The sequence below is a fragment of the Aotus nancymaae genome, unplaced genomic scaffold (genome assembly GCF_030222135.1).
Source record: "Aotus nancymaae isolate 86718 unplaced genomic scaffold, 86718_ANA_hifiasm-v0.15.2.pri h1tg000014l, whole genome shotgun sequence".
Classification (NCBI taxonomy): Eukaryota; Metazoa; Chordata; class Mammalia; order Primates; family Aotidae; genus Aotus; species Aotus nancymaae.
The window spans coordinates 107,547,737-107,570,731 of record NW_026988425.1 but is presented as its reverse complement, the minus strand read 5'-3'; the positions used below and the strand labels follow the sequence as shown (position 1 = coordinate 107,570,731).

Sequence of the window (22,995 nt, the reverse complement as noted above, 5' to 3'; positions counted from 1 at the left end):
GTGTAGGAGAATTGAGGCCTATAGTTTGACACTGGCCTGGGCAACATAGGGAGACCCGGTCTCTACAAAAAAAATTTTTTTTAATTAACTGGGTACGGTGGCACAAACCTGTAGTCTCTGCTACTTGGGAAGATAAGGTGAGAGGATCACTTGCAACTAGGATTTCCAGGTTGCAGTGAGCTAAGATGGCACCACTCCACTCCAGCCTGGGTAAGAGTCTGAACCCTGTCTCTAAAATGAATGAATGAAGGAATGAATGAATAAGGTCTTTTAAAGCTCTTGGATTAACATATTTGGTCAAAATACTTAGTTCTGAAATTTCTAAACTTTTATATATGAAAACACAATGTAATTTAATACAGTTCAACTTTTCATATTATAAAATATTCCTTTCTAACTTTAATTTGTTCCCATCTTATGGGAAAGATACTATGTACATAAAAACATAGGAAATTTATTTCTTATAATTTTTATCTTAGATTATCTTTATTGTTAATGTGATACATTTAGGTTAAATGACTCAGTTAGAAATGTACTATAAATAGCAGTCAGAATCTTTTCTTATTTTATAGTTAATAGAGTAGATGGCTTTCAAATTTTAGAAACTAAATTCTGATTTATATAATTATTGGTGCAAAATGAGAAAATTTACATAAAAGATCTTTAAACAGGAGTGCTGGTTTTATTTGTTACTTGTTTTCCAAACTTATTTTGTAATAATTTGAAGTAGTTTAGAAATAAAGAGGCTGTGTACGGTGGCTCAGGCCTGTAATGCCAGCACTTTGGGAGGCCAAGGCAGGCACGTCACTTGAGGTCAGCAGTTTGAGACCATCTTGGCCAACATGGTGAAACCCATCTCTACTAAAAGTACAAAAATTAGCCCGGTGTGGTACACTTGTAATCCAAGCTACTCAGGAGGCTGAGGCAGGAGAATTGCTTGAACCTGGGAGGTGGAGGTTGCAGTGAGCTGAGACTGCACCACTGCACTCCAGCCTAGGCAACAGAGTGAGACTCCATCTCAAAAAAATAAATAAATAAGATATAGAGCAAGATGAGGGAATTTAAAAGCAGAACTGAGAAACTACAAGATACAGAAAATGTTTTTTACATGTTGCTTTTTTACATGTTGCTTTTTGTTGCACGCAAATGCAGCTTTCAAATTCCTGTGTCTAAGGTAAGCATTCTGGATGATGTGATTCTTATGGCTTTGTTTTTTGATTTGTTTCTTTTTTAAAATAAAAAAAAGTATGGAAATTCCTCTGAAGAAATCAGTCTTTCTAGCTGAATCTGAAATAAATGATGAATTTATTATATAGATCCTTTATATAAAGGATGTAAGATAAACACAATTGATAATGTCTTCAGTTGCAGAGTTCATAGACATTACAGGTTCATAGACAAGATGTCAAATAAACATTTCTTATATTGGTTTAAAAAGTACATTAGCTTCTTCTCAAGAAAACACCAAATGGCAGATGACGCCAGTGCGGTGGGGGGGGCCTGGGGGGCCCTGGGATGGGGAACTGGGGTTGCAGCAGTGGCTGGGGCTGGGGCAGGCTCACGGAGCTCATGGAGGCAAGGCCGAGGACAGGAGTGGATGTCTGTCAGCAAGCTGGGCCACCTGATCAAGGACATGAAGATTAAGTCCCTGAAGGAGATCTCTTCTCCCTAGGGACCCATCAAGGAGACTAAGATCATTGACTTTTTCCTGGAGGCCTCTCTCTAGGACGAGGTTTTGAAGACATGCCAGTGCAGAAGTAGACCCACCCACACCAGCCAGTGCACAAGGTTCAAGGTGTTTGTTGCCATCCGGGACTACAATGGCCACATCGGGCTAGGTGTTAAGTGCTCCAAGGAGGTGGCCACTGCCATTCGCAGGGCCATCATCTTGGCCACCCTCTCCATTGTCCCCATGCACAGAAGCTACTGGGGGAACAACGTTAGCAAGCCCCACACTGTCCACCATCCCTTGCAAGGTGACAGGCTGCCATGGTTCTGTGCTGGTGCATCTTTGCCCAGGGGCACTGGCGTTGTCTTGGCCCCCATGGCCAAGAAGATGCTGATGATGGCTAGTACTGGTGACTGCTACACCTCAGCCAGGGGCTGCACTGCCATCCAGGGCAACTCACTAAGGTCACCTTTGATGCCATCTCTAAGGTCACCTTTGATGCCATCTCTAAGGTTACCTTTGATGCCATCTCTAAGGCCTACAGCAACCTGACCCCCGACCTCTGGAAGGAGACTGTATTCACCAAGTCTCCCTATCAGGAATTCACTGACCGCCTGCTCAAGACTCACACCAGAGTCTCCGTGCAGAGGACCCAGGCTCAGGCAGTGGCTACAATATAGAGTTTTTATACAAGAAAAATAAAGTGGAGTAAGCCTGAGGAAAAAAAAGTACATTAATAAGAAATATAGAAAAAAATACTAAAGAAGAAATATAAAAAGTACCCATAATTCCAGGGTAACTTTTTCAAAAAACATACTTACATATTTTAAAATTATTAGTCATATAGTACATTAATTACTATGCTGTAATTGCATTACACATTTTCCTATGTTTCTACATAACTCAAACGTGTAATAGCTAAGTAATATTCAATTAATATATGTTCTATTATTCCCATTCTGTTATGCATATGCTAAAAATCTTGTATGGCTAAAATCACTCATGGAAAGCCTTTTACTGACCTAGGAGGCATACTATATTATCTCTCAATGAGTCCCACATAGCAAATTTTTCCTCCAGATTTGGGTCAGATTACTAGTCCTTGAGCTGAGAATCAGAGGAAATATTTGGCTTCCCTAACTTAAGGGTCATGTTTATTAGAATTAATTTTCCGAGAATGTATAAAATATCCATAGCTGATTCCAGTAAGTTAAACGTGTATAAGACTCCACTTTCAACATATTCAGGCATTTGGGGGTATGTGTGTTAAGTGTGAGATCTTAATTGTAGTAACAGTTAAAACTCCAGACTGGGCACAACTGAAGGGCCAAGGACTGTAAGCTCCATATTTGTAGGGAAGTACCGAGGACAGCCTAGTATCCATCTCTGGCTGTAAAGACATGCAGGAATACCTGTGAATAAGTATTTACTAGTACCAAAAATTATTCAGAGCACTTTGGATTGTTGAATAAGTGTAAGATCACCCCAGCCCACAGAGCTGGTTTTTTTTTTTTTTTTTAAGAAATACATTTTCTGGCCGGGCGTGGTGGCTGACGCTTGTAATCCCAGCACTTTGGGAGGCCGAGGTGGGTGGATCACAAGGTCAAGAGATGAGACCATCCTGGCCAACATGGTGAAACCCCCGTCTCTACTAAAAATACAAAATAAGCCGGGTGTGGTGGTGGGTGCCTGTAGTCTCAGCTACTCGGGAGGCTGAAGTAGGAGAATCGCTTGAACCCGGAGGCGGAGGTTGCAGTGAGCTGTGATCGCGCCACTGCACTCCAGCCTGGCGACAGAGCGAGACTCCGTCTAAAAAAAAAAAAAATTACATTTTCTAGGAAAGCTAACAAAATTATACTAAAAATTCTATTAGCTAAGTTGATTACAGGGAACCTAGTTTAGTTCTATTATTGGGTGGATTCCACCCCACCTCCACCCCCACTACCCAGGAATGCCTCATGAAAGTTTAAAAGGCACAGTATAACGGCTAAAGCAACTTAAATCCCTATTGTTAGAAAACAAAAAACTAGAAGCATATTTAATTTTTTTAGTATGCAGGTAATTGCAGAAGATGGTGGACTTATTTTGCTGTTGCAGATTAATGCACCATTGATTCTTGATAACACGTCGACTCAAGGAAAGTAAACTCTGTAAGATTTGTAAAAGAATGAGGCAAGCAGTCACACAGAGGTATGAATACACCTGTTGTATGTGTGTGTAGCATTATACACATTATTTGTAATTGATTCCTGGTATTCAGAGAGAATTAGGAAAGTCTCTGAACTTTTGTAGTGTCAATAAACATTTACTTCCACTGTTTTGTTTTTGCTTTTTGTTTAGTTTCCCTAACCATTCAGCTTAAAACTGGTCCTCCAAAAATGAATCTGTTAGCAAGTTTATACTGATCCATCCCCGTTTTCAGATATACCATTCTCACGTTCTACAGAGCTAGAATTGTCTCAAAGCGAACTTGGTGCTTCTGATCTTGCGCTTCCCAAGATAAACACAGGGATTTGTGGACTGGATTTTCACAAGGCCTGCGAGGTGTTTGCAAGCCTCGAGGGCTTTGAGTAGAAAAGGCTGGATCATGCGCTAGCTAGGGAGATATCGGGGAGTGGAACTGTTGCACAAGACCCAGATGACAGCGGTTTCAAATACTGGCTTAGTCTGCAGCAGGCGCAGGTCCCCGCACCAGGTTACTCCGGGTCAGCCCAGGAAGGTGGTTTCTCTCCGCGCGCCAACTGTTTCCGGGTTGCGGCGGACGTCGCTTCCGGAGCAGCATGGCGGCCACTGAGGACGAGAAGCTAGCGGGGAGCGGTGAGGGAGAGCGGCTGGATTTCTTGCGGGATCGGCACGTGCGGTTTTTCCAGCGCTGCCTCCAGGTTTTGCCGGAGCGCTATTCTTCGCTCGAGACAAGCAGGTAACTCGTGGCCACAGTCAGCCAGGCTGGCACAAGGCCCGGGCCCCCGCGGAAAGGCGCGGCGGAGTCGGACCGCAAACTGGGCGCTGGAAGGGGGCTGCGCCGCCGCCCACCCGGCACTGACTGATTGCAAGCGGGCTTGAGGTCACCCTCACTCCCCCGAGGTACGGTTGGAAGGTCTGGAAGACTGTATGTCTAGGGCTGTGGAATCTCCAGTTTCCGCCTTTTTCACTTCGCATTTTTTCTGGCAACTCTGAGCTGCTTTTTTACTCCCTCTTCTAGAGCCTGTCACTTTGCCTCATTACTTCCGAGTGTAAAAGGAAAAGGACAAAGTTTGTCGTCGTATTTTTAGATGAATACTCTCCTGTGCATCCCTATCCTCTGTAAAGTCATTAACTCTTAATTGAGCGTCTGTATGGTGTTTTATGTGGAGGAGCGGCAGAGAACCTCTAAGGTCTTAGAAACTTGCTTTACGGGAACTATAATCTAATGGTAGGCGAAAGAGATGCGGTGTTGCGTGAAGCAGCCTGTTACAAGTGTATTGCAATAGCTGAGGAGTGTGTTGCGGCAGAGGCTAAGCGACTTCGTTCACAGTAAAAGCTGGGGATGAGAAGAAAGAAAGGAGATCTTTGGTCCGCATTGCTGTGTTTTGAAGTGAGGCTCAAAAGCTGTGTGAGACTGGATAGGAGGAAAGAGCAGACTGTTTTTGCTGTGTTCTCTCTCCACGTTTTCTGAATTCTGAGTTGCTGGTGTATTTTGAACACTACATGACTGGATCAGTTTGGGGAGCTTTGTAGATTACTTCTGCACACTTGGTCAAGAACTATATTATGGTAGATGCTAGAGTACAGCTGAACAAGAAAAGCATTTGTATAGAGTCTTCTGTGCTATATGTTAGTGTAGGGTTCGTAGGAGTATATAGACAGGCATGTACACAATCCACATTTCTTTAGAGAAGCCTTCCTTAAACACCCTTCCCAAAGGGACCACTTTCAATTACCACCTTACATTACGTATTTATTGGCTTATTTGTTTAATGTCTTTCTATTATACTGAATTATAAACTTCACAAAGGTAACATTTTTGTCTATCTCGTTTACCTCTATACTTAGGACTGTGCTGCCCTGTCCAATCTGATAGCCACTGCCCACATTTGGCTATTAAGATTTGAATTAATTAAATCAAATTAAAAATTAAGTTATTCTGTTTACAGTTGCCACCACATTTCAAGTGCTCAGTTGCCATATTGGCCAGTGGCAGTTTTTTCTATTTCAACATTCGCAACGTCTTAGTCCTTTTGGTCAGCATTTCACTAGGACCTTAAATAGTACCTGGTATATGAGAAGCACTAAGAAATATTTGTTGAACAATGTGAGCTGAGTCCTGAAGGATGAAGAGATTCTTAAAAAAGGAAGATTTCCAAACCGAAAGATTATGATTGTAGCGATATTGGATATTTGAAAATGTTGATAAATCATTTATATCCTAATGGGGATTAATTTTATGTGAATTCAAAGCATTTGGATAAAAAGTCTTCCATCGTATTTTTGTTATTGATACATAATATGCATATTTATGGTGTACATTTGCTGTTTTGATACATGCAGTGAATAAGTCCTGTTGTTAAATTGTGATTGTTATGCAGTTGAGTTGAACTTTGCTTTCAGCTATCACTGTAAGTCTGTGATTGCATTTTCAAAATGCCAGTTTGTTTGGCCTGTTCTATAAAATTCCAGCTTGGACAAATCCCTATAGAATAATGCACATTGACATTAAACTGTGTAATTCTGCTGACGGCATAAGTTAAACAGCACAAATTTTCTGACTCAATCTTTTAACAATTGATTTAATGACTAAGCATAGGATTGACACCAGGTGTCATATATTAGATAATAGCTGTATAACACCTTGGTGCATTGGTTAAGCAATATTATATCCCTTTATGTCTAGTGTTCGTCACATGAATATAATTTTTATGTCATTTTGGTTTTCTTAGAGCTCACTTAATAACTGCATTTAAGATAACTGCATATATCAGTTTCTGTAGTGATTTTAAGTTTTTCTCTTTCCTGACTCACAGTATTTTCTTTAGTTTAGCGCTAAGTTCTTTGGTGGTACATGTGATTCAATACTAAATTTAAGATGCTTGTGAAGAAGCCCCAACCTTTTCAGCAAAGGTGACTGGTCACAAAGTTTCTGCTGACTTGTAAGAAAAACAATACATTGGGCAAGCCACAAGTCTGAGGTATTGCACTTAAATTCCACAGTCATTTATAGAGTGCCTCCCCATGTGTCTAGCTACAGGGATACAGTGTTAAACCAATGATTCAGGTGCTCCTCTGTTCATTTTTTTTTTTAACTAATAGGTATGAAAAAGCTGGCCTTTGAGAAGGCTAATATTAGACTGGATATTTAGACACTTATTTTCTGACTCACCATTTTGGCAGAATTACTCTATTTCCCTGTTTCTTTTAGCCTAATTGGAATAATTTTTACCTTTCTAGTAACAGTAACTTTATGAAAATAAAGTGTATTTTCTACTGTTTCTTGAGAGATTTTTCTTTTATATTAACTTCTTAAAATGATAGTAACTAGTTTATAATTCAAGTAAATATTAAAACTTGGATTGGAGGCTTTATCAGTTACCAGATTTCTTTTATAAGTAGTTTAGGAAGTTTTGTGTGGTTATGAGTTATTGTGCCATTTGTATTTGGGTAATAGGAATTAGAATAGTCCTTTTTATTAAGGAACAAAGTATGACAATTTTCTGTTATTTTGCAGATCCAGCTGTTCTAGAAGAAGGGTTTAGGCAATTCGCTTTTATTTCACAAGGCATTAACAATCTAACTAGGCTTTGTATTCTCATGTCCCTCTATTTTCCCTATGTGTCCTGTGTTGTAACCGCTCTGCTGCCTCCCATTCTGCAACTACTTTTTTCTTTATTTCCTCCCTTATGTTAAGTATATCACAGTCTAGCAGTACATCTTTCAAAGTGTGGTGGTGGGAGGCTCTAAGTAATGACTTCTGTCTGCTTATAAAAATGCCCCTTCCCAGACCTTCATTGGATTCTGTGTGGGCCTTGAGAGTCTGTCTTATAACAAGCATCTCAGGTGGTTCTAATGCAGGCTAAAGTTAGAATCTGTTTGCCTTATAGGAGAAACAGATACACAGTTTTTACAGCAGTGATCCCCAATCTAATGTGCATGTGAATCACTTGGGGATCTTGTTAAAATGCAGATTCTGATTGCATAAGCCTGGGTTGTCGTATTTTTAGATGAATATTCCTGCGCATCCCTGTCCTCTGTAAAGTCATTAACTCTTAATTGAGTGTATGGTGTTTAACGTGTAGGAGCAGCAGAGAACCTGAGGTCTTAGATATTTACTTTATGGGAGCTATAAGTCTAATGGTAGGCCAAAGAGGTGCGGTATTGTGTGAAGCAGCCTGTTAAAGTATATTGCAGTAGCTGAGGAGTGTGATGTTGAGTGTGAGTCTGAGATGCTGCCATTTCTGACAAGTTCACAGATGATTCTGCTGTGTTTAATCCCCTGACTACACAAAATAATTGTGATATTCTGAGGGCATTCTGGAAATAACTAAGTAGCTCAACCTAAAGAGAGACAGGGACCTAGAGAAGGCTTCTTGGAAAAAGTAACCCTAAAACTAAATCTTAAAGAGTATGTTCCAGTGTTTTTTGTTGTTGTTGCAAATGGACAATAAGAAGAATAAAGCCGGAGAAGTGAGTGTTGAGCAGAAAACTTCACTGAGTTCTCTAGTAGTGGTTCAAAATGTAGAGGGATATGGTAGGAATGTGATCTGAAGAGGTAGGCGTGCATCCGATCATGGAAAGCTTTGTGTGCTTGTCTAGAAACTTGAGTTAGATATCATGTAAGTGACAGGAATAGTCAATAGTCGTATATCACGTGGTACAGGACCAGAACTAGGGAGACCAGTGAGGGCACTGATATGGTAGTCCAGGAGAGAGATGCTGAGGCAGTGGAAGTAGAGCTAGAAAAGAGGGGATGAAGAAGGAGTCGTCGTCCCAGGATTCCTAAATGGGAACAACCATCCCATCTGGAGAATAAGAGGCAAAAGGAGCCAGTTTAGAAAGGAAGAAGATGACTTCTATAGTAGCACTTAACATGTAACCTCCTTAAGGTTAGAAAGCTTTATTTATTTATTTTTGTCATGACATCTAATCTGTAGTAGGTATTCAGTAGATGTTTCTTACTGAAAAATTAGGATAGTAGAAAAACTATTTTACAAGTTAAATAATTGCACAGATGTGTACCTGTACTTAAAAGTATTTACCAGATGAATCAGCCATTGAAAAATAATTCTAAATGAAGAATAATGCTTAAAATTCCAGAATTCATGCAGTCTTTCAGTCATTTGTTTCCAAGTATTATGGCAGCATCTATGTGCTAGTATTTTAATTTCATGATTAATTCTAATGTATCCTGTAAAGCTCTCTCTTCACTGACATGGTTATCAATTTTATTTGTGTTCTTATTTCTTAATATAGCTGCTTATTTATAATTTTAGAACTCTGCAATATTTTGTAGCCATAGGCCCATCTGATATCTAGGCAGAAATGTAGTCCGTTGTTGAAGACACTTGGAGAGGCCAGTAAAGGATGGGGTTGCACCAGAAATGGTCAGGGCAAGGGATCCAAAGTTTTGGAATCTAGTCAACTCTCATAAATTAGTTTCCAATATATTTCCAAATTGTCACTCACTACTCTAGCATAACAGTATTTGTATTATGTCAGTATGACTAAGTTGGTTTTCCACTGTCCAGACTATAGACTGTTTTACATTCTTTGTTGTTATTGTTGTTGTTTTGAGACAGAGTTTTGCTGTTGTTGCCCAGGTTGTAATGCAGTGGTGGGATCTCTGCATACTGCAACCTCCGCCTCCTGAATTCAACTGATTCTCCTGTCTCAGCCTCCCAAGTAGCTGGGATCAGGGCATACGCCACCGAACCCAGCTAATTTTGTGTTTTTAGTAGAGGCGGGGTTTCTCCATCTCTGTCAGGCTAGTCTTGAACTCCCAGCCTCAGGTGATTCACCCGCCTGGGCCTCCCAAAGTGCTGGGATTACAGGCGTGAGTCACCACCCCTGGCCTTGTTGTTCTTATTTAATCTTTAGGGTATGTGTTTCTTAAGCCTGGAATATTTGACATCTTTTGGAGACACTTAGGTTAACCCTCTTGTCTGTGAATTGATTCTTTGGTAAAGCAACTTGATTGGGGTTTGGGGTTGTTACTTTTTCATCCTTGTAAGACAGACTTCTTAAACATATTGTTCAGAGTGGGTGAACAGAAAGATATTGCTTGCTTATGTCCACTTCTCAGGCTGGAGACTCAGATTGAGTTCTAGGGAAAAGAAGAAAGAGAATAAACAAATATTCTCTGAAAGAAGTAATAAAGTAAAAATACTCCATTGACTTGATTTTAGGTGTACGTGTTAGCACAGTTACCCCTCCATACACTTGTCCTGAGTCAGGTTGCCCAGCAGTTTATTCCCAAGTAGAAGTCATCAAGGAACCATAAAACCCTACATTATATTATTTCTCTCAGAGGCCCACAGCCCAGAATTCCTTTGTGTTTTTTTGTGGCTTGTTTTAATTATCTCTCTTTCAGTTTTAGGACTAGTTGAGGATTCTGGTGTGATCGGAAGAGGAATGGTTTCCCAGACTATTTTAAAGGGAGGCCAGACATTTGCCCCAAAGTGACATATTGGTTCTATCTGCCAGGCACTTCTGATGGGACCTGACTTTATAAAGAAAAGCCCCACTATAACTCATAACCTTACGGTCTCAACCTAGGTCTTCACCTATGAGTTGAAAATGCTGGACTTTCAGGAACCCTTAATAATTAAATATGCAAGATTTTAAAATACCATCACATGGCTGATTTTTTGTATTTGGTACTTAGACATAAATAAAGTGCATTCGTATTCAGGAGCAAGTAACATGACAACAGATCGCTTAAATAACATATACAGATAACAGTATGATTTTAGAGCAGATTTTCTCAACCTCAGCGCTACTGACATTTTAGGCCAGATAATTCTTGGTTGTATGGACCTGTCCTGTGCATTGTAGGACATTTAACAGCAGCCCTGGCTTTTACCCACTCCATACCAGTAACTCCCTCCTCCACTATGGCAACCAAGAATGTTTGATTATGATGTGTTAGATTAGGGACAGTGTTCCCAGTAGAGAACCACTTAGAACAGTGCTTCTCAAACCTGCCTGCACATTAAATTTACCTGGGAAGTTAAAAACAAAAACAAACCCAAAGTGCCTAGCCCCCGCCTTACACCCATAGATTTGATTGTGAAGTAGGACCTTGGTCTCTCTGTGTTATGTTGGTGGTGTTTTGGTCATTTGTTTTTAAGCAGATTCTAATGTGCAGCCAGGTTTGAGAAGCACCCTGGTGGAGAACACCACTTTGGGACCTAGACTTCTTGAGTAGTTTTGATTGTCTAGTATTGAAATCTCAAGTAAGTTAGTTGAATTTTTTGGACTTAATTTTCTTCAGTTAGAAAATTAAAAAGAGGGGCTGGATTATTTCTGAATTTCTTAATTTAGAAAAAATGCCAACTTATTTTTAAAGCCTTTTGCATAAATTCTTACTACATAGCTTTTACTGATAGGAAGATCTTTTTTTTGTCCATTATCCAAGCTTAAGTACTTCATGTTTTTCTCCACTTTTGTTGCTGTCTTGTTTTTGCTCTTTTCGTCGATAATGTTTTAATAAACCACATTAGTAGATGCTTAATTGTATCTAACTATAAAGATAATCATTCACTTTATGTATGACATTAGAACCAAAAACCCTGTTAGAGCTCTCCAGAAGGGTTAGATTTAATATTGCAGGTCCTTTATTAGTTAGTTCAGTAAATATTTGAGTGCATACAAACAAAGAGGACTTTATCTCATGAGACGTAATTACCACCAAGAAGAGCAGTGATTGTCAAACTTTGTTGCTCATATGGAGAGATTTTTCCTATGTCTGAAGTATCATTGTGTTTAGGAGAAGCATGTTCCTCTGGGGAAAATCATTGCAACCAAGAGTCTATGGAAAAGGCCTGTAGCATTATAGAGTGTGTTTAGATCCTAAAGTCGTTGTTACTCCTGTTATCATGGCAAACACCAATGATAATGGCTTGCATTTATTGAGTGCTTAGTGTGAGCAGGTAAGCACAATAGCTGTATAAGATATAGTAATGATTTATGTTATTATTGGAAGCTGATTAGAAAAATTGAGGTATCCTGCCCAGAGTCATGTGGTCAGTCTAGTGAAATTGGCCAACTTCGAATTTGAACCCAGCTCATTTGACTACAGAGTCTGAGCTTTGAACTACCATGCAACACTGCTTCCCACATAAAGGAGTTCCACAGCCTTAATATAATCCTGATCTTACCTAGATAAATGACCTCTCTAATGCAGATAGATCTCACTCAGTGTGTTGTTAGGATTAAATTGAAATAATGTATGAGAAATTTCCCAGCTCAGTGTCTAATACATGGTAGTAGTCTCTCAATCATATGATTCCCAAATTTTTATTGTTCTTAAGTGCACCCAAATCTCTTTAGTTTTAGTTTTTGCCCTTAAGCTTTGGTTGGAATTAAATTACTCTCTGATATCTCCTCCTGTTACCTAATGGATGCTAGTCTTTTTTCCACCAGGGATCAGAGAGATAATTACGCCCTAAAAAGAAAAGAAAATAAATCACTATTTTCTCATTTCTCCCGAAGTTAGTACAGGTTGAACATCCCTAATCCAGAAATCTGAGAGGCTCCAAAATCTGAAACTTTTTGAGCACTGGACATGACTCCACAAGTGAAAAATTCCACATATAAGTACTTAACGCAAACTTTGTTTCATGTATAAAATTATTAAAGTATTATATAAAATAAGCTTTATGTGTGTATAAGATGTATATGAAATTTAAATGAATTTCATATTTAGACTTGGGTCCTGTCCCAGTGGGATATTATCTCATTTTGTATATGCAAATATTCTAAAATTCAAAAAAATCTGAAATCTGAAACAGTTCTGGTCCCAAGCATTTCAGATAAGAGATACTCAAACTGTAGTACTAGTCTAGATAATACTATTCTTGAGGCACAGGAGAGAAGTAAATTTATGACAGACAGTGGATACCTCAGAGCATTAAGGCTTCATTCTTTCTTAGAATCTTGATTAAAAAGATTATAGAATACATCAAGTAGCTCTGCTGTAAAATTTTAGACCAGATAATTTGAAGTATTAATTTATTACTATTAGTCATATGAATTGTTAGATTATGGGAATGATCTAACACTACTCAATCAAGCTATACTATAGACTGCTTTTCAACATGAAAGGAATTTTATATAACAAGTTCTTTGTGTTCAAAGCAATCGGTAAGCTACTGATTTTTATATGAAAGCATAGGTTTAGATTTCTGATTTATAATGTACAGTCTTAGAAGGGGAAGGTTTTGCTTTATAGTTTTTCATTCCATCAAAGAATGCTCCTTTCTGGGAAAATAAAGTGTAAGTACATTTGTGTTTTTTTAATGTTTCATATTTCTCAAAACTTACAAATATTTTCCCAAGGAGTCATGTTGTTAACACCTTTGAATTAAGATATTATTCTCATATTCCTCCAGAATTAAATGCCAGCTACAAGTATAATTGATCCTGACAAATTAGTGAAAATTGACATTTTAATATATTTTTAATCCCGGTGCTATTTGTACTGATTAGTTGTAGAGAATCCTTTTTCAAATCTACTTCTAACCTTCAGTTTGCTGATATTCTGGCTTCAGTGTGTCATGTCTGTGGGAAAATAAATTGGGTAGGATTTGTTTCTTAACCCCCAAATGGCCCCTTTTGAAAAATTGAAACAAAGGCTTGACTGGTAATATTAAGTTACAAGAATACTTTTTTTTTTTTGGCTTTTGCAAAGTGGGAGTATTGTTTAAATTATTAGAAAAGTAGAATGATTTTATTGTTTTTCTAAATGAGAAAGACTTCAGACTTAAGTGGTTTGATAGTTAAGATGGAATTTTACATTTTTTTCTTTTAGGTTGACAATTGCATTTTTTGCACTCTCCGGGCTGGATATGTTGGATTCCTTAGATGTGGTGAACAAAGATGATATAATAGAGTGGATTTACTCCCTGCAGGTCCTTCCCACAGAAGACAGTGAGTGAGTTTTTAGCATTTTATTTTTAGTGTAACTAGTTATACCTGACATAACATGCATTGGACTAGAAAATCTTAGTACTTACTCATATACTGTTAACATATTTTATTTATCTGTGATTTCCCTATAACGTGGCATTGCCATTCTGTTGAAATACAGTACTTAGCAAATCTGATCATAATCATTTAAGAAAATAATTTGGAGTTATCTGGAATTAAATAGAGATTCACCGTTGTGGCACCATATTGTGTTGTACACTTCCACATTGATGACTACTTGTTGATTATTTGTAGTCAGTATTTATGTTTGATTAGTTCTGTAGCATTAGCTCTTTTTTTCATTCCCAACAATTCTTTTCAGTGAAAAACTCCTTGCCATCAAAAGTTTTCTTTCAGTTTCCTGGTTATTTTCCCTCCAGTGTTTTATTAGCGTTCTTAATGGTTTCTTAGAGCTCTTATGTATGCTTCAGTCTTTTTTATACTTCTTAATACTTTAAAATTTTTGATTAATTAAGTGAATTCTGAGTTCATAAATTACATAATCAACTACAAATATGCAAGTTTTACTAACTTTTATTCACTCTAGTAAGTATAAAATATCTAAGATATAACTTATACAGGTTATAAATTTTAACCTTAAAAACATCAAACTCCTAGAAAATCGTGCTGTGTGTGTGTGTGTGTGTGTGTGTGTGTGTGTGTGTGTGGTCACCACTTATCTGTCTTTAAAGAGTCAGCAGTTATAGATTAGCAGTGTGGTTCATTGGTTGGAGAAATCATATGTAAATCTCATCCAGTGAACTTTGGAGAAATAATAAGCTAAAAGTTTACTTAGAAAGATTTTCTCTATTTGACAGATGATCTTGGACATAGTTTGTGGCTTTCTACTTTGTTCTTGAAGTTTATAATGTTTGTCTTTATATACTTTTTAAATTCTATGCCTATTTACAAATTCTTATTTAAAATGATTAAGCATTTTGAACTAGGTTTATCAGAATTAAATATATAAACATCTAAACACTTTTTTACCAGCTTCATGAGAAGCATATATAAGAGTTTGATCAAGAGTTACAGATCTAGCATGTTGACAAGTAAGCTTTATTGAATTGTCTGCGAAGAGTACTACTCCTCTAAACCTATAGAGAAGGGCTATGATAAGTTACAAGATATGGTCCTCATTTTCCAGGAGCATATGGCTAAGGCCGGGTCATAGTCCTAGTCACTTGCAAAATACAAGTCATTTGTTGTTTTCCCTTTTTGCCAGGATGTTTTTTAATAGTTTGAGTGAAAGTCTGGGATTTTTTAAAAAGTTAATTATTGGACAGATGTATGGTAGTATTATTACAGATTGTGCTTTGTATTTTTTTTTAATTATTAGTATATGCCCGTATCCAAAATACACTGCAGGTTTTTTTTTAAAAAAAAATGTATCTTACATGCTACAGATAGGAAATCACATACGCTGTGGCACATAGAAAAGCTGTTTTCTAAGTTCTTGCCAAAATATATTTTTATATTATTTTTTAATTAAAAATTTACTGATATTCATTCTCCTGAAATAAAATAGCTATTGTGTTTATAGAAAAGGATAGACCATAACATTTAATGAGAGAAACCAAGCTGTAGGTTATAGTTTCCAGACCATTGGTCACTTACCATGTTCCTACTTTCTGTCTTTTCTTCTATTTCCTCCCACTTTTAAGGACTATCTGGAGTCTCTGTGATTGAGCAATTTTTTTGGTTTCTTCTTTAATAAGTGTTTACTTCTTCCTATCATTTTATTAATGAAATGAGTTCTTAAACACTTTTGTATCTATATTGTTTTAAAAAGCTACATACTTCTCGTTATTTAATCTTGTGTTATGAGAGGTGCTATTATCTGAAGTTTCATATAATCCATAATAATTTTGTTACATAATCACCAGAATGGCTAAAAATGAAAAAGATGGAAAATAACAATGTTCACAAAAATGCAGCAAACTGAAACTCTCATTCACTGCTAAAAGAATTTTACAGCTGCTTTGGAAAACTGTTTAGTTATATTTACTAAGGCTGAATGTATGTATGTTCTATGACTGAACAATTTTAGTATATACCCAGCGCAAATGAAAACATGTTCCCCAAAAGATATGTTCTAGAATGTTTGTAACAGTGTGTTTCTAAGAACGTAGAACTAGTAATTATATAGTCTACCGACCCATCTTCAGTATAATGGATAAAGGATATATTAGCATATTCACAACATAGAAAATGATACAGTAATGAGAATGAACACTCTACAGCTACGTGCGGTTGTTTGAATGAGTGTCACAAACGTGTTTTTGAGAGAAAGAAATACATTGTATATCATCCAGTTTTTACAAGATACAAAAATAGGTAAAGCCAGTCTGGGCTTTTGGGGAGTACTAGAAGGAAGTGGGAAAGGCTTCTGTAGTGCTAGTCATGTGCTTTTTCTTGAGCTGAGTGCTGGTTATACAGGTGAGTTTATTTTGCAAAAGTTCATGGAGCTGTTTACAATAGGAGTACTTTTCCTATGTTTATTATACTTCAGGGAAAATTTAAAAATTTTTTGGAGTGGGAGTTGCAGCTCACTATCCCTTTTGAGACCCATCAGAATTCTCTTTTCCATTATACTGTCAACTCCATGGACTTCATTGGTTTGAAGCTCATGGCTATTTTTTTTCTTCAGTCATTGCTGCTTAAAAGTTACTTAAAATATTTTTGCTTCCACCTGAATTGTAAACTTCTGGAAGGCAGACAGAGTGAATGTGTCTTCTATTTCTTTTCCCTCTCAGTGCTTAAAACATTGTTGTGTATCAGTAGTTGTTAGACTGTTAAACTACCTGCCCCTTATCCAACTTTTCTCTTCCTCTTTTATATATTTTCATATTTAGCCTAGGACCTCATCTAGCTTCTCAAATATTTTCTAATTCAGAAAGCATTTGCAAACTGATAGAATATGCTTTCTGCAATTCATAGGTCTGTACTTGTCTTACTTCAAGATACCACATAAGATCTAGGGAATTATAAAATTTAAAAATGTTAAACAAAACCTGAAGAATATAAAGAAAAAATTTGATAGATTTGACTAAATAAATATTTAAATAGTTTATGTAGTAAAAGATAACAAGTGATGTATTTGCAGTAAATTATGGCTTGTATAATAAAATATTAACATCGACTGTAAAGAATTGTTAAAGATTCAGAAGAAAAAGATACATTGTCCTTTAGAAAACGACAAATTTTATGAGTAAGTAGTTAAGAAGTACAGATAGTCAATAAATACATAAAAAGATGATTAACCTTAATAGAAATCAGGGAAATTCAATCAAAACAATGTTACATTATTATTTGTTTTAATCTAACATTTCAGTTTTGCAAAAAGTTGCTGAGAATATGGGGGAGAGAGTACTTTAATATTCTGTTGATAGAGGTGAAAATTATTACAACCTTTTGAAGGGCAGTTTAGCAGTATAATTTTTTTTTTTTTTTTTTGCGCTATCTGCCATATTCTCATGTATGCTGTAATGGGTTGAATAGTGGCCCCATAAAGCTCAGAACCTCAGAATTTGACCTGATTTGGAATAGTCTTTGCAGAGGTAATTAGGTTAAGGATCCTGAGATGAGATCATACTGGATTTAGGGTAAGCCCGAAATTCAATGACTGGTGCATCATGAGTGAAAGGAGAGAGAGATTTGAGACACAGAGGGGAAAGACTGGATGAACAAAGAGTCAGGAATTAGAGAGATTCATCAAGCTAAGGAATGCCAAGGATCCCACAGCTATCAGAAACTAGGAGGGAAGCACAAATCAAATCAGATCCTCCCTCAGGGTATCCAGAAAAGCTGCACTGTAACACCTTGACTTTGGACTCTGGACTCCAGAACTGTGAGAGAGTAAATTTCTGTTGTTTTGAAGCATCAAGTTTGTAGGAATTTGATGCGACCTCTAGAAACCAATACATGTGCACAAAAGTATATATAAGCTTGTTTTGGCAGTGTTTGTTACAGTAACAAATTAGAAACAAAATAACTGTTCATCAAAAGTGAAAGTTACATAAACTATGGCCTAGTGAAGAATATTATGCAGCAAATGAGGTATATATGTATACAGACATTAAACTGTCTATCATGTATGATTAAGTGATAAATTTAAAACATATACAGAGGTGGTTTAACAATCTATCAGAAAAACTCAGAGAGGATACATAGAAAATCTTTGTGGGGGAGAAGTAGATGGGAACAGAGGTGGGGGATGGCAAGATAAGATACTTTACTGTTTTTCTTTATATCTGAATTGTTTGAATGATTACCGTAAATATATTTCTGTATTTGAAGTTTTAAATTAGAAAAATACTTAGCTTAACCTCTCTTCAAAACATGGAAAATAAAAACTAAAAGTTACATAGTTATACATAAATAGTGATTTGTGAGTAACCCCCCATATAGGCACTGAGGAAGGAGAGCTAAGCAGAATTCTGGCACAATTAAGATCTGAAGAATATCTCAGTTTATAGTATTACTACTCACTTATTTCCTTTTATATAATTCTTTATATAATCATATATTAGTTTATAGAATTAGGGCTTGAAGATTATCTCAGTTTATAGTGTTACTACTCAGTTATTTCCCTTTATATAATCTTTTTTTTTTTTTTTAATTGCATTTTAGGTTTTGGGGTACATGTGAAAAACATGCAAGGTTGTTGCATAGGTGCATACGTGGCAGTATGATTTGCTGCCTCCCTCCCCTTCACCTATATCTGGCATTTCTCCCCATGCTATCCCTCCCCAACTCCCCACCCCATCGCTGTCGCCCCCTCCCCTGCAACAGACCCCCGATTATAGTGCTCCCCTCCCTGTGTCCATGTGTTCTCCTTGTTCAACACCCACCTATGAGTGAGAACATGTGGTGTTTGATTTTGTGTTCTTGTGTCAGTTTGCTGAGAATGATGTTTTCCAGGTTCATCCATGTCCCTACGAAGGACGTGAACTCCTCGTTTTTAATGGCTGCATAATATTCCATGGTGTATATGTGCCACATTTTTCCTGTCCAGTCTATCATCGATGGGCATTTGGGCTGGTTCCAGGTCTTTGCTATTGTAAACTGTGCTGCAATGAACATTCGTGTGCATGTGTCCTTATAGTAGAACGATTTATAATCCTTTGGATATATGCCCAGTAATGGGATTGCTGGGTCAAATGGAATTTCTATTTCTAGGTCCTTGAGGAATCGCCACACTGTCTTCCACAGTGGTTGAACTAATTTACACTCCCACCAACAGTGTAAAAGTGTTCCTATTTCTCCACATCCTCTCCAGCATCTGTTTTCTCCACATTTTTTAATGATCGCCATTCTAACTGGCGTGAGATGGTATCTCAATGTAGTTTTGATTTGCATTTCTCTAATGACCAGTGATGATGAGCATTTTTTCATATGTTTGTTGGCCTCATGTATGTCTTCTTTTGTAAAGTATCTGTTCATATCCTTCGCCCATTTTTGAATGGGCTTGTTTGTTTTTTTCTTGTAAATCTTTTTTAGCTCATTGTAAATTCTGGATATCAGCCCTTTGTCAGACGGGTAGGCTGCAAAAATTTTTTCCCATTCTGTTGGTTGCCAATTCACTCTGTTGACTGTTTCTTTTGCCGTGCAGAAGCTGTGGAGTTTGATTAGGTCCCATTTGTCTGTTTTGGCTTTTGTTGCCAATGCTTTTGGTGTTTTGGTCATAAAGTCCTTGCCTACGCCTATGTCCTGAATGGTTTTGCCTAGGTTTCCTTCTAGTGTTTTTCTGGTGTTACGTCTTATGTTTAAGTCTTTAATCCATCTGGAGTCAATTTTAGTGTAAGGTGTCAGGAAGGGGTCGAGTTTCTGCTTTCTGCATATGGCTAGCCAGTTTTCCCAACACCGCTTATTGAACAGGAAATCCTTTCCCCATTGCTTGTTTTTACCAGGTTTGTCAAAGATCAGGAGGTTGTAGATATGTTGTGTTGCCTCCGATGCCTCTGTTCTGTTCCATTGATCTATATCTCTGTTTTGGTACCAGTACCATGCTGTTTTGATTACTGTAGCCTTGTAGTAGAGTTTGATGTCCGGTAGTGTGATGCCTCTCGCTTTGTTCTTTTTGCTTAGAATTGACTTGGCTATGTGGGCTCTCTTTTGGTTCCATATGAAGTTTAAGGTGGTTTTTTCCAGTTCTGTGAGGAAGGCCATTGGTAGCTTGATGGGGATAGCGTTGAATCTGTAAATTACTTTGGGCAGTATGGCCATTTTCACGATATTAATTCTTCCTAACCATGAACATGGAATGTTTCTCCATCTGTTTGTGTCCTCTCTTATTTCGTTGAGCAGTGATTTGTAGTTCTCCTTGAAGAGGTCCTTTACATTCCTTGTTAGTTGTATTCTAGGTATTTTATTCTCTTTGTAGCAATTGTGAATGGCAGTTCGTTCTTGATTTGTTTCTCTTTAAGTCTGTTATTGGTGTATAGGAATGCTTGTGATTTTTGCACATTAATTTTATATCCTGAGACTTTGCTGAAGTTGCTTATCAGTTTCAGGAGATTTTGGGCTGAGGTGATAGGGTCTTCTAGATATACAATCATGTCGTCTGCAAATAGAGACAATTTGACTTCCTCCTTTCCTAGTCGAATACCCTTTATTTCTTTTTCTTGCCTGATTGCTCTGGCTAGAACTTCCAGTACTATATTGAATAGGAGTGGTGAGAGAGGGCATCCTTGTCTAGTGCCAGATTTCAAAGGGAATGCTTCCAGTTTTTGCCCATTCAGTATGATATTGGCTGTCGGTTTGTCATAAATAGCTTTTATTATTTTGAGATACGTTCCGTCGATACCTAGTTTATTGAGAGTTTTTAGCATAAAGGGCTTTTGGATTTTGTCGAAGGCCTTCTCTGCATCAATTGAGATAATCATGTGGTTTTTGTTTTTGGTTCTGTTTATGTGGTGAATTACATTTATAGACTTGCGTATATTGAACCAGCCTTGCGTTCCCGGGATGAATCCTACTTGATCATGGTGGATAAGCTTTTTGATGTGCTGTTGTAATCGGCTTGCCAGTATTTTATTGAAGATTTTTGCATCTATGTTCATCATGGATATTGGCCTGTAGTTTTCTTTTCTTGTTGAGTCTCTGCCAGGTTTTGGTATTAGGATGATGTTGGTCTCATAAAATGATTTGGGAAGGATTCCCTCTTTTTGGATTATTTGGAATAGTTTCAGTAGGAATGGTACCAGTTCCTCTTTGTATGTCCGGTAGAATTTGGCTGTGAAACCATCTGGGCCTGGGCTTTTTTTGGGTGGTAGGCTCTTAATTGCTGCCTCGACTTCAGACCTTGTTATTGGTCTATTCAGGGTTTCGACTTCTTCCTGGTTTAGGCTTGGGAGGAGGCTACTGTCTAGGAATTTATCCATTTCTTCCAGGTTTTCTAATTGATGTGCATAGAGTTGTTTGTAATAATCTCTGATGATGGTTTGAATTTCTGTGGCATCTGTGGTGATATCCCCTTTATCATTTTTTATTGCATCTATTTGGTTATTCTCTCTTTTCTTTTTTATTAGTCTGGCTAGTGGTCTGTCTATTTTGTTGATCTTTTCAAAAAACCAGCTCCTGGATTTATTGATTTTTTTGAAGGATTTTTCGTGTCTCTATCTCCTTCAATTCTGCTTTGATCTTAGTTATTTCTTGTCTTCTGCTAGGTTTTGAGTTTTTTTGATCTTGCTCCTCTAGCTCTTTCAATTTTGATGATAGGGTGTCAATTTTAGTTCTCTCCTTTCTTCTCATGTGGGCACTTATTGCTATATATTTTCCTCTAGAGACTGCTTTAAATGTGTCCCAGAGATTCTGGTATGTGGTGTCTTCGTTCTCGTTGGTTTCGAAGAACATCTTTATTTCTGCCTTCATTTCAGTGTTTATCCAGTCAACATTCAGGAGAAAGTTGTTCAATTTCCATGAGGCTGTGCAGTTCTGGGTTGGCTTCTGCATTCTGAGTTCTAACTTGATTGCACTGTGGTCTGAGAGACTGTTTGTTATGATTTCCATTCTTTTGCATTTGCTGAGGAGTGATTTACTTCCAATTATGTGGTCAATTTTAGAGTAGGTGTGATGTGGTGCTGAGAAGAATGTATATTCTGTGGATTTGGGCTGGAGAGTTCTGTAAATGTCTATTAGGTTTGCTTGTTCCAGGTCTGAGTTCAAGTCCTGGATATCCTTATTAATTTTCTGTCTTGTTGATCTGTCTAATATTGACAATGGTGTGTTGAAGTCTCCCACTATTAATGTGTGGGAGTCTAAGTCTCTTTGCAAGTCTTTAAGAACTTGCCTTATGTATCTGGGTGCTCCTGTATTAGGTGCATATATATTTAGGATCGTTAGCTCTTCTTGTTGCATTGATCCTTTTACCATTATGTAGTGTCCTTCTTTGTCTCTTTTGATCTTTGTTGCTTTAAAGTCTATTTTATCAGAGATGAGAATTGCAACTCCTGCTTTTTTTTGCTCTCCATTTGCTTGGTAAATCTTCCTTCATCCCTTTATTTTGAGCCTTTGTGTATCCTTGCATGTGATGTGGGTTTCCTGGATACAGCACACTGATGGGTTTTGGCTTTTTATCCAATTTGCCAGTCTGTGTCTTTTGATTGGGGCATTTAGTCCGTTTACATTTAGGGTTAATATTGTTATGTGTGAGTTTGATCCTGTCATTTTGATGCTAGCTGGTTGTTTTGCCCATTGGTTGATGCAGATTCTTCATTGTGTTGCTGCTCTTTACCATTTCGTGCGTTTTTGGAGTGGCTGGTGCTGGTTGTTTTTTTCTATCTGTAGTGTCTCCTTCAGGAGCTCTTGTAAAGCTGGTCTGGTGGTGATGAAATCTGTGAGTACTTGCTTGTTCACAAAGGATTTTATTTTTCCTTCACTTATGAAGCTTAGTTTGGCTGGATATGAAATTCTGGGTTGAAAGTTCTTTTCTTTAAGGATGTTGAATATCGGCCCCCACTCTCTTCTGGCCTGTAGGGTTTCTGCTGAGAGATCTGCTGTGAGTCTGATGGGTTTCCCTTTATGGGTAACCCAACCTTTCTCTCTGGCTGCCCTTAGTATTTTCTCCTTCATTTCAACCCTGGTGAATCTGACGATTATGTGCCTTGGGGTTGCTCTTCTAGAGGAATATCTTTGTGGTGTTCTCTGTATTTCCTGGACTTGAA

General features: G+C 37.6%; 1 protein-coding gene across 4 annotated transcripts in view; it reads left to right on the top strand.

Annotated features, from left to right (window-relative positions):
* The first annotated feature begins 4,437 nt into the window (after positions 1 to 4,437).
* PGGT1B (protein geranylgeranyltransferase type I subunit beta) overlaps positions 4,438 to 22,995 on the top strand; it is a 72,321-nt gene continuing 53,763 nt past the window's right edge. For all 4 annotated transcript variants that reach the window (XR_001105147.2, XM_012438717.2, XM_012438715.2 and 1 more), the window contains exons 1-2: positions 4,438 to 4,589; positions 13,671 to 13,789. Coding sequence is in view for 3 of the 4 variants with exons in the window: in XM_012438717.2 (XP_012294140.1) it covers positions 4,450 to 4,589; positions 13,671 to 13,789 (259 nt within the window). In the remaining variant the exon portion in view is untranslated. The remainder of the gene's footprint in view (positions 4,590 to 13,670; positions 13,790 to 22,995) is intronic.